The following is an 11,809-nucleotide window of genomic DNA, read 5'->3' on the forward strand; positions in this document are numbered from 1 at the left end:
TTATTTTCTCATTTTCACACTTCTAACCCAAAACCACCTATATTATAAATATATCACAAAACACAATTTTAATCAATTATCATACCACATAATAATTAATAAATAAACAAGTAATAAAATAATTAATAAATAATAAACACTAAAAACATGATGTTACAACTTTCCTCCACTTAAAAGATTTTTGTCCTAAAAAGTATATCTCAAACGAACAACTCAAGATACAACTCCCTCATCTTACTCTCGAGTTCCCAAGTCACTTTCCCACTTGCTGGTCCTTCCCAAATGATCTTCATCAAACCAATATCTTTACCACTAAGTTGCTCTAACTCTTGATCCTCTATCCTCATAGGTAATTTCTCCATAGTAAGATTATCCCTTACTTGCACATCATCTACTTGGACTACATGCGAAGGATCCACAATGTACCTCCTCAACTGAGGCACATGGAACACATCATGAAGATTAACAAGCGACAATGACATAGCAATATGATAAGACACTTCACCTACTCTCTTCAAAATCTTATAAGGACCAATAAATCTCGACGTCAACTTAAGCGACTTCAACGCTCGACCAACAATTGTTACTGGAGTAACTCTAAGAAACACATGATCTCCTACCTCAAACTCAAGCACTTTCCTCCTCTTGTCATGATAACTCTTCTGACGACTCTGATAAGCCTTCACCTTCTCCTATATCATCTTAATCTTATCTATAGTTTGTTGAATTATCTCAGGTCCAACCACAACACATTCTTCTGACTCGTACCAACACAAAGGCGTCCTGCACCTTCTACCATACAAAGCTTCAAACAGTTCCATTCTAATACTCGAATGGAAACTGTTATTACAAGTAAAATCAATCAAAGGCAAATAACTTTCCCAAACATCTCCTTGTTCCAAAATAGAAGCTCTCAAAAGATCTTCAAGCGAATGAATCGTCCTCTCAGTCTGACCATCTGTTTGCGGATGATAAGATGAACTCAAACGCAAATTAGTACCCAAATCACTTTGCAAACCTTCCCAAAATCTTGAAGTAAAGCTCAGATATCTATCAGACACAATGCTAGAAGGAATACCATGCAAACAAACAATCCTCTCAACATACAGCTTTGCAAGCCTCTCCATCGAATAATCCATTCTCATCGGAATAAAGTGAGAAGATTTCGTCAATCCATTAACAATAACCCAAACAACATCACAGTTACTCGGTGTCCTAGGTAAACCAGACATAAAATCCATATAAATACTATCCCATTTCCACTAAAAAATGGATAACGGTTTCATCAAACCACAACTTCTGATATTCAATCTTCGATTTCTGACAAATCAAACAAGACAATTTCCTCAAATCTTGGTACATCTTATTAGCTCCGGGATGAATACTCAATCTACTACGATGTCCTTCCTCAAGAATTCTCTTTTTTAAATCTGATACATCAAGAACACAAACTCTATCACAACACCTCATGATACCATTCTCATAATCTAGAAATCACCACCTCTACCTTGATTAATCAATGTGAATCGATCAACCAAACTCAAATCAGATTTATGACCTTCTCGAATCTCATCAAGAATTCCACTAGTAAGCTTCAACATACCAAGCTTAACTCCAGAAGAAGTATCTTCACTAACCAAACTCAAATCTCTGAATTTATCAAGTAAATCCAACTCTCGCACCATCAACATTGACATATGCAAAGAATTTCTACTCAATGCATCAACCACAACATTTGCATTACCAGGATGATAATTCAATCCAAAATCATAGTCTTTCAAGAATTCCAACCATTTTCTCTGCCTCATATTCAACTTTTTCTGATCAAACAAATACTTTAAACTCTTGTGATCACTGAATACATCAATCTCGACCCAAACAAATAATTCCTCCAAAGTTTTAACACAAACACAACAACATTTAAGTAAATACTCTAATAATTCCCAAACACACAAGAACATCACATAAATCATCGAAATCATCAAGTCATCGCATAAACCACCAAAACGATAAAATTAAACACTTCGTATATTCATGATAAATTAATTAAATAAATAATTAAATAATCAATTTAGATTTTTGGGGTGTTACACCTTGGTTGTATCCTATTGATATTCTGGAAGTCCTTGGAGTTTACTCCAAGGCATTGGTTTGATTTTTCATTGTGTGCAGGTTATTTTGAGTTCCATATTTTGTCTGAAGTCCTTGGGGTTTACTCCAAGGCATTGTGATTGAAAATTCTTGTGTATGCAGTTGTTACTCTGGCCAATTTTTGTCTTAAGTTCTTGTGGTTCGTTTCCAAGGCTTTGATTGCAAGCTACTCAAATAAAGATGTTATAACCATTGAAGGCTTTACTTGATCTATGATTCATTTAAGGCTTATTTCATTTGGTACTTGGTATTGTGCTTGTTTGGTTTATAAATCCAAATGATGGGAAATCTAAATTGACTTCTTTATGTCAAGTGTTAACTTCTTGAGTGGTTAGATTGTTCTTATCCTTAGCTTTTAATTTATGCTTTAGGATAGTCCCTTCATCTCCTCCCATCTTCTTAAATTTTAAAAACTTCTCCCTTTTTCAAAACCTTCTTATGTTTGCAAACTTTTTTAAAACTCTTTTGGTAAAACTTTCTTTTAAGATCTTTAGCCCTTTTGTGGCTATCTTTTAAAACCTCTTTTAAAGTTTAGACATAAATTATTGTTTTAGTAGAGATGTAATCCCCAAAAAGTTCTTGATATTGATTGATATGATTGATCCTTTTCCACTTGAAAGAGTTAGTGGCATACTTGTTGATTTAATCCAAGTTAGAGTCCTTCTTTTATTTGTGATGCAAAGGGCCCATCTGTTCTCATGTTCAGGAATGATTGGTTGAGTTTTCTCTACTTTGATGATAATGTGTCTATCCTATTTTAAATAAAACCTTTTGTTTCCCTTTTTAGTGGAACTATTGTTGCTCTGAATTCTCCATTGTACTAATGAGGTATGTAGGCATAAGATGTAACATCTTACCGAGCACAATTTTAAAACCAAACAAACTCTTTTTGCACACAATTCCATTTCTTTCTTTTACATAAATTTTCAAAAAGGTTCCTTTGGAGTACCACAGACGTAAGGGGTGCTAACACCTTCCCCTTACATAATCAACCCTCATACTTAAGATCTCAGCTTTTTATTATTTTTGATTTCAATCTCAACTTTCCCCCGCTACAAGTATTAACATATTCAGGGGGAGCTATTTAGCTTTTTTGATTTTGCATTCTATGGTGATTACCCTGTATGTATTATTCTACCAAAATACATGGTTTTGTCATCATCAAAAAAGGGAGATTATAAGAACAAGATTGGTTATGCATCTGGCCTTGAGTTTTGATAATAACTTTACATGGTATCTTAGAGATCAATTGTATACTCTAATGGTTTCTATCTAGTGTATAACTTTTGCTAAAGAGGTTGTGACTCTAGTAAGAAGGCGTCTGACATCATCAAGTTCTAAACTCAATATTCTGGAAAAATACCTTTGATGTGTTACAAAGTAAGTCAAGATTGTAGAGTTCTTCTTATGCAACAATTCTAAGGAACGTTAATATAAGAGCTTCTGATCATGACTTTGCAAGGAAGCTTTTAAGGCCTTCTAAAGCTTTGCTTCTATTGTCCCAAGTTCTGAAAATGCTGAAGACATGGTTATGCTGAACGAGTTCTGAATTTGAAGACATCACTTCTGAAGACCAAGTGCTAAAGACTTTGAAGACATGGTTCTGGTGAACAAGTCCTAAAGACTCCAAAGACCTAGGTTAAAAAGACTCTAGTTCTGATCCATCTACAACATGCTTCAATCAACATATAATCAGAAGCCTTTGAAGTTATAGTAGACAAAGATCACGAATGGCTTGCGTGAGATGGTGAGTATAAAAGTACAAAGTATATTGTGACCTTTACTCTAATAGGGTGGCTGTTGTACCCCAAAATTTGTCCATCATCTTCAAATATTCAACATTATTTCAAAATTGTATTTTTATAAAAATCTTGGGGTCATTTACATTGACATCTTGAATTTTATAAATATTCGATTTAAAGTCTATTTTAAAATATAATAGTTTATTCTTAAATTATTTATATTTTAATAAATAGAAAAATATTTGCCCATGCTTCATACATCTTCAATTGGCTTTTTATTTCAAATAAGTGACATAGTCCAGTTGGTAAGGATTTGAGAGTAAAACTTGCAAGTATAAGGTCATGGGTTTGAATCACACTTTTTCAACTTTTGACATTTTTCCCTTTTATTTTGTTTCTAACTTTATTTTTATTTTTTCATTTAAAAAATCGCAAAAAAAGTATTTATTATTATTTAATTAGCATTTTCGTTTTTATTTTAAGGCATTTTTAAAAAATAATTATTTATTTGATTTTATGCATTTTTTACCAAAAAATAGTGCAAAAATTATAATAAACACAAAAAATATTTCCTTTATTGATTACTCGTCTCCTATTGGTCATTCTATGTCATTTTGTGTCATACTCAGCTTCTCATTGGTCAGCTTGCTGACCAAGGAAGATTTGATTTATTTTGATTCCACTTTTGCCCTTTAACCTAATTTTTTCATGTATAAATAGGACTATATTTTCACAGTTTCTAAGGAACTAACAACTCTCTAACAACACCAACATTCACCTCCAAAACCTCTCCTAATTCTCCTTCCACAGGTATAGTGTTCTTGATATAATTCTTCTTGTTTTTTTTTTTGTATTTTGTTTGATTGATTTTTAGGGTTGCAATTCTGGTTGCAGTATAGTGATAAATTTTCTAGCCTATCAGCAGAGTTCTGAAACTACTGTTTCGATTTGCTTCGAATTTTTTTCAGAAGTTTAGAAAAAACCGTGGGTTCGTGATCTTATTTTATTTGATTTATAATCAGATTTTTATATTTGTTTGATTTTATTTTAATCACTTTTTTATTTTTCCAATTGTTTTCTCAACCGGAACATTGCAGGTGAGGATCAGAATGTTTTGATCATATCTTATTATTTGTATGAATGCATAGAATGTTTCCGGATCATTTGTTTTGAGAATTAGTGCAGGTATGGTGAATTGCCATGGCTAGGGTTTGTTCTTCGTGATGTTGGACAATTGTGGTTTATGAACAAGTTTTCTATGGATTGGCCAAGTGGATGGAGCTTTATCCCTTGACCTCATGGGCGTGGGTTCAAGCAGGGCCGGTCCTTTGAATTTGGGTTCCTTGGGCGTATCAAAAGAGTGACGCCCCTATATTTTTTTAAAATAATAAATACATAAGGATAAAAGAAATAATTGGACATTTTCATTTGACATTGTGCAAAAAGAATACAAGTATGGATCTTTGAATCAATGTTTATACTACATCAAAACATAAACCACTATAAAGAGACTTATTCTTCTTCTTCTTCTTCTTCTTCTTCTTCTTCTTCTTCTTCTTCTTCTTCTTCTTTATATTTTTTCAAATACTTGATCAAACTTTTTACTAGTTTTATAGCCATATCAATACGCATGTCTTTTTTTGCACACTTTTGCTAATTTCATTAACAAAAGTTAACAATTCAAACCACATAACCATAGCTACTAAAAATTCAAATTTTCCAATTCCATGAGTTGAAGTAGTGCTTCTCTTACATCTGAAATTTGAGATTTAATTGCATATACAATATTCACATGACTTTCCCAACGTGTTTGTGACAATGGATTAATAGTTTAACCTTTTGCATTGTCTCTAAGAATTTTCCAACGTTTTTTCGAATGAGAAAATATAGTATAAATATGTTGTAACACTCCAAAAAAAAGTCTTTAGCTTTAGTACAAGAATTTGCAATATCACAAAGTGTCAAGTTAAGGCTATGACAACTACATGCTGTGTATAATGCTATAGGGTTAACATCTAATAATTTTCTTTGTACACCTTGATGTTTATCTTTCATATGTGATCCATTATCATATCCATGTCCTCTCACATTATTAATATCTAGACCAAGAGTTCCAATATATTTTGTAATTCTTCAAACAATCTTTGACCTGATGTGTCATAGACTTTCAAAATTTCTACAGAAAACTCTTCAATTTTTATTAGACTTGTAGAAACATCCACACAATGTATAATGGAAAGTCATTTCTTCTTGATGACTTGCATCATGAGTACAATCAAGAATCACAGAAAAATATTTTGCTTCTTTGGTTTTTTCGACTATTGCATTTTTGACTTCATTACGAAACATGTTAATCAATTCATTTTGAATCTTATGACAAAGATATTGATAATTAATTTCATTATTCTTAATACGTTCAAAATGTTTTTGCATGACAGGATCCCATTTAGCAATCATTTTAATAAGAGAAATAAAGTTTCCATTTTTTCCACATTAATCCTCTAATTTTTTTCACGAAATGCTAAATTTTGCCCGGCATGATATCTAGTAACAAAAACTATCCTAAGTATGATTATCAATAATATAAAATATTCTCTATATCATTATTTTAATTTTATAATTTTAGTGTCTCAATTAAACTCTTAAGTGGTTAAGATTATGGATATATTAATTGATTTTATTTTAGGAGAATTAATTGATTTTATTCTATTCTATATTTTATTTATGAGAAATTATATTATTTTATTAATTTTGACTTTGCAGTGCCCCTGTAATTTTGTTAGCAAGTATTTAAAAAAAAATCGAGCAAGTACTTTTGTAATAGAAAATTATTTTTTAATATGTATATAAGGGTAAACAAATATTTTTTGGTGCCCCTAAAATTATGTGGCCCTAGGCTCCCGCCCCGCGAGCCCGTGCTCAAGGCCACCCTTGGGTTCAAGTCCTGCCCCATGCAATATTTTGGCCATTTGTTTTTTACTCCATTAACCCTTGTTTTTTCTAAAACTAACCACTAATGCTTTTTTTTAAGCCACTAACCCTTTTTTTCCCCTTTATTAATATAAATTATTGTTTTTTTATTTAGCCAAATTAGAATTAGGATTTATATTTTGTAATTAATTTTTGGCTTATAACTAATTAAGCTTAAATTAGTTAATTTTGGTTTTTGGCCAAATAAACCTTAGGTTTTCCTTAAATTAAAATTAATTTAGATCTTAATTTTTTTAATTTTATAATTAATTTAACTAATCATTTTTTTTGAAAAGAAAAATAAATTAATTCCTTCTCTTTAATCAAAATCAAACTAGGTTTTCTTAGTCTTTTACTGATTACTCTTTTTAATTTTTTTAGGCTTTAGGCTTAACTGATCAACTCCTTTTAGTTAAAGTTTTTTTAGGGTTAATCATCAAACTCTAAAAAATCACTAAAAAACTCTTTCGCTCTCCCATTGTACATCTTCATGTATTTTATTATCCTCGCACCTTTTACCAATTATTGTATCTGCTCCTGGGTTGTAATAGTTAATTAGGATTTTACTTTTCTCAATTTTATTATTTGTACCCCCACTCCCGAAGCCTTGTAATAGTCTAGGATCTTTATTTCGTTTTGCCTATTAATGTATATAATTGTTAGTAAATAGAGTGTGCATGGAAAGACTAAAAAATTGGACATAGCTAACCTAATTTCAAAAGATAAATAAACTGGAAAAAAAATTCACTTCTCACACATACACCTCTAGGATAATCTCTCTTGTTGCCTTACAATTACAATAGTCATGTTCCTCAAACGTAGGGATATCTTAGCAAATGACGCTCACAAATAAATCATCACCGTCCCTTCGACAAAAAAGATCATAATCCCTAAATGACCATTTGAGTTGTCTTCGGAAAAATGATCTTGTCCCTCGATGACCCTACAAAATGATGATAGTCCCTTCGTGAATGCTAAGATATCCTTACAAAGGTTGCCTTCGATGACTATTCGATGACCCTACGCCTGTCCCTTCACATCAAATAGATAGGATTTCCTACCAACTAATGGCATGGATAATACTATCTCCAAAGGAAATAGAATAGAATAGGAAGGACCAATAATTAGTGGGTAGATGCTCCTAGTTGCTTGCTCACACTCAAAAATTATTTTCACACCTCACACTTTCAAAACAATACTTTCAAACGTTTTATCAACACTCTTGAGGACTGATACAAGAGTTATCATAAAGAAAACGGCCTTACTATTGGCATTCTAAACAAATATTTTTAGAAAAACATTTTGTATACATTCTTGAGGACTGATACAAGAGTTATTACAAAGTCTGCCTTACTATTGGAACTCCAAATATTTTTCAAAAGCACACACACACAAATCAAACAAAGTGAGCAAAGCAATTAAAAGCCCATGGATAACCATGGATACAAAGGGTGCTAATACCTTCCCTTTGTATAACTTACCCCCCGAACTCAAAACCTATCAAGGTCTTTCCTGTTCTTTTCAGCCTTTCCTTATTGGATAAAAGAAAAGTCGGTGGCGACTCTAGCTATCCGCACATTTGGATAAAAACCAAAAAAGTCATTTCTCCTACCGTATTACAGTGGCGTAAAGACAGTCATATTTGCACTTTGTCTACCATTCCCACCATGAGCGTTGGGGACAAAATAACTAGATTTGTGTTTCCTATTCTACCCTCCAGCAGATATATTCTTGAGCTATAAAAGGAAGACTTGGAAGAATTTGAAATCAACTAATCAGTTCTACAAAACTACACCAAAGCGCTGCACATACTCTGTTGAGACATTCTTCGTATAGTTTTTTAATTTAGCAAGGATCTGGTGTTCATATCTGGTTATCAACACTTTTGTGTTGTTGTACTTAAACATTTTGAATTTTGCTTGTTAGAAGCATCTCTGTATACATATCCTTATAATCTACAATTGTTGATAGGTTCCTTGAGAGACTAGGTGTAGTCCGGATTCTCTAGAAGACTTTGGCTGCGGTCATTGTGGTTTGGCAATAAGGATCGGCTGAACTTGTTGGGGGTTGTCAACAAGGTTTATCAGACTTATTTTGGTTGTTTGCAGCTTGACATTAAGGATCAGCTAAACTTGTTGGGGTTGTCAACAAGGTTGATCGGACTTAGCGTGGTTGTCTGTGGCTTGTCAATAAAGATCAACTGACTTGTTAGGCTTATCAACAAGGTTCATCAAACTTATTGTGGTTGTCTGTAATCAGTTGATTATAGTGGATTAAGTCCTTGTTGATAAGGCAAATCACCTTGCGGGTGGACTGGAGTAATTTCGTTAAAAGTGAACCAGGATAAAAATAATTGTTTTCATTTATTTTTATTCATTTGTTAGCTTTGTGGTTGAGTTGCAAAAATATTATATTTGGGGCAACCCAATTCAAATCCCTCTTTCTTATGTTTCTCGCACCTTCAGATCTCTGATGTGCCTGTCCAGCCTTCTCGACCTCCATCAATCAAGGAGGTTTTTTGGATCCCTCATCTTGCTAATTGGGTGAAAGGGAATACTGATGGAGCAACCACCATTGCCACAATTGCTTGTGGTGGTCTGTTCAAAAGTAGTAGTGGTGACTTCCTTGGTGGTTTCTCTAAGCATATTGGTCCCAACAATGCATTTTATGCAGAGATGGGTGGGGCTTAGGGCCATTGAGATTGTTCAATCCAAGCAGTAGAAGAACTTGTAGTTGGAGTCTAATTCAGCTTTAGTGGTTAAAGTGTTCAACAAGAAAAACTCCATTCTTTGGAGCCTAAGAAGTAGATGGATCAACTATCAAGCATACATTAGACGATTTTTTTTATTTCTCACGTGTATATAGAGAGGCCAATACTTGTGTTGACTCTTTGGCTAATGAAGGTCTTGGTTTAATTGGTTATCCCTCCTTCATTACTTTGCCGCAGAGGCTCTTACCTAATTTTGTTTTCAATAGGTTAAGAAGGTCTGACTTTAAAATCCCACATTTTTTAGCGAGGCTTTGGTTTGGTCCCCTGCCTTCTTTTGTATCCTATCTTTTCTTTTATCAAAGTTGCCTTCATCAAATTTTTAGTTAAAAATTAAAATGCAAATTTATTCTAGAACAAATAAAATATTCAAATGTGACATTTATTTTAAAATATGCAAAAAAAAAAATGATATATCTTGTATTACGATATAATAAATAATTTATGAAAAAATATTAATTATTTCTTCCTCTCTTAAGAATTAAGCTTTTAAAATAATATCAAATTTTAATAAAATTTAATACTATACAATTAATTTTTTCTATTTTCTTCGAAGAGGCTTTAACTTTTCACACTTTTTAACAAAATATTTTTATATTTAATTTTTTTTGACATATACATTTAACGTGTTTACATAATATTTTCATATTGAATTTTTTAACATATTAAATTTTTTTAACATAATGAATTTTTAAAACATATACCTTCCACGCGTTGGTATTTTCTATTAATAATAAAAGTCTTTAAACATATACCCTTTATTAGTCTTTTCTATAAAAATAATGTACACTATTATATATTTAATCAATTTTAAAAAAGTGAAATGCATCCCCTTCACTCTTGTATTTCTCTAGGTGTCTTCTCCTTTTTACCTTTCCATTCAACTCAAGCAACAATGTCTTGTTCATCCAATCCCACAAACCATTTATCATTTCCCTTTTTTCAATCAAACCTTCAAATACCAAGTAAAAACTATAGCCACACCATGACCATAGAAACTCTAGAAATATCACAAGAAAGTATTGAAGAAAAAGGAGCAACAATAGAACTTCATATTCAAGGATTATATAAGCTCTATGTTCAACCCTTTAAAGCTCTTCCACCTTTCACAATGGAAAATGATTTCATTGTGTCACCAAAGCTTAGTTACAACTTCAAGATTCCTCTTCTCTTTCTCATTGAAAAGCCAACATTTTCTCCCCTTTATGTGGCTCAAAGATTGGCAAAATTACCTATAAGTTCTGATTTGGCTGCGTATATAGAACCACATATTGTTCAAAATGCTGTTGAATTGGGGAGAAAGTGTGAAAGCACGGAGTTTAAGATTGTTTTTGATGTTAAGTTTGTTGAGATTGATTTGGCAGATTATAGTGAGTGTGAAGAGTATGGAACATGTGGTCTTGTTTAGAATGGTTTATTAAAATGTTGTTATGTTGTGAGTTACTTTAAAAAAATTTGTTCTTCAAGAAAAGCATGAAGAGTGTTACACTTTTATTTATAAGATACTAATATATCCTTGTATGCTTTCCTTGGTCTTATATTTCTTCTCTACTATCTTGTATATAAGTTATAACTAACTTATAAATGAAAATGACAAGAAAACTTAAACCTACTATTTATACAAAAAAAAAAAAAAGAGATTAGTTAGAATTAAAAGGTTTCATTATCGTTGCTTGACAATTAGATGAAATTGGCTATGACCGACAATAAAATTAATCAACTTGAAAATAGTAGGTTGTATAAACGAAGCAACAAATTAACCATGGCATAGCAGGTCGATACAATAACATGATAGGTATTACTAGATATATTTTAATATTTATGTGTGTGAGTTGAATGTTACTTAGTTATCACCTATGAACCACAAACACTTTTAGGAATAGGTGTGTCGCGGTGTTCGATATACGTCGGTGTCCGACATTTGTATGACACTTGTACGACACATGTTGAAAAAGTCAAAGAAGTGTTGGAAAAATCATACACTGTCTCCAAATAAATTATTTATTTACACAAATTTTTAAAAAATAATTTGTTTTTTCTTTGCATCAACACACCTTGTACATTTTTTAAGACAAATCTCACACACATAAAAAATAATTAAATATGTATTGAAGTAATGTTATCGATAAAATAATTTTTTTATAAACAACTCTTGTATAAAGATTAGGGGTACTAGGGG

At 32.0% G+C, this 11,809-nt stretch overlaps 2 protein-coding genes across 2 annotated transcripts; one reads left to right on the top strand and one right to left on the bottom strand.

Moving 5' to 3' along the window:
• Positions 1–200: 200 nt before the first annotated feature.
• LOC131641352 (uncharacterized) lies at positions 201–1,241 on the bottom strand. The gene is made up of 3 exons (XM_058911656.1): positions 956–1,241; positions 773–840; positions 201–692 (listed from the first exon to the last, which is right to left on the bottom strand). Exons 1-3 carry the CDS (start codon positions 1,239–1,241, stop codon positions 201–203), a joined length of 846 nt encoding a protein of 281 aa, XP_058767639.1.
• A 9,284-nt stretch (positions 1,242–10,525) lies between these two features.
• Positions 10,526–11,038, top strand: LOC131641355 (uncharacterized). Its single transcript, XM_058911661.1, has one exon. The coding sequence runs from the start codon at positions 10,526–10,528 to the stop codon at positions 11,036–11,038; it is 513 nt and encodes a 170-aa protein (XP_058767644.1).
• Positions 11,039–11,809: the final 771 nt, after the last annotated feature.

This window comes from Vicia villosa, unplaced genomic scaffold (genome assembly GCF_029867415.1).
Source record: "Vicia villosa cultivar HV-30 ecotype Madison, WI unplaced genomic scaffold, Vvil1.0 ctg.003683F_1_1, whole genome shotgun sequence".
Classification (NCBI taxonomy): Eukaryota; Viridiplantae; Streptophyta; class Magnoliopsida; order Fabales; family Fabaceae; genus Vicia; species Vicia villosa.

Bases quoted from the DNA above. Each gene is read 5' to 3' on its own strand.
- LOC131641352 (XM_058911656.1), bottom strand. From the start codon at position 1,241: ATGGATTTTATGTCTGGTTTACCTAGGACACCGAGTAACTGTGATGTT. The intron at 841-955 runs GTCAGACTGAGA...TTGTAATAACAG, and splicing joins TTATCATCCGCAAACAGATG to TTTCCATTCGAGTATTAGAA. The intron at 693-772 runs GTTGGTACGAGT...AAGATGATATAG, and splicing joins AAGGTGCAGGACGCCTTTGT to GAGAAGGTGAAGGCTTATCA.
- LOC131641355 (XM_058911661.1), top strand. From the start codon at position 10,526: ATGTCTTGTTCATCCAATCCCACAAACCATTTATCATTTCCCTTTTTT.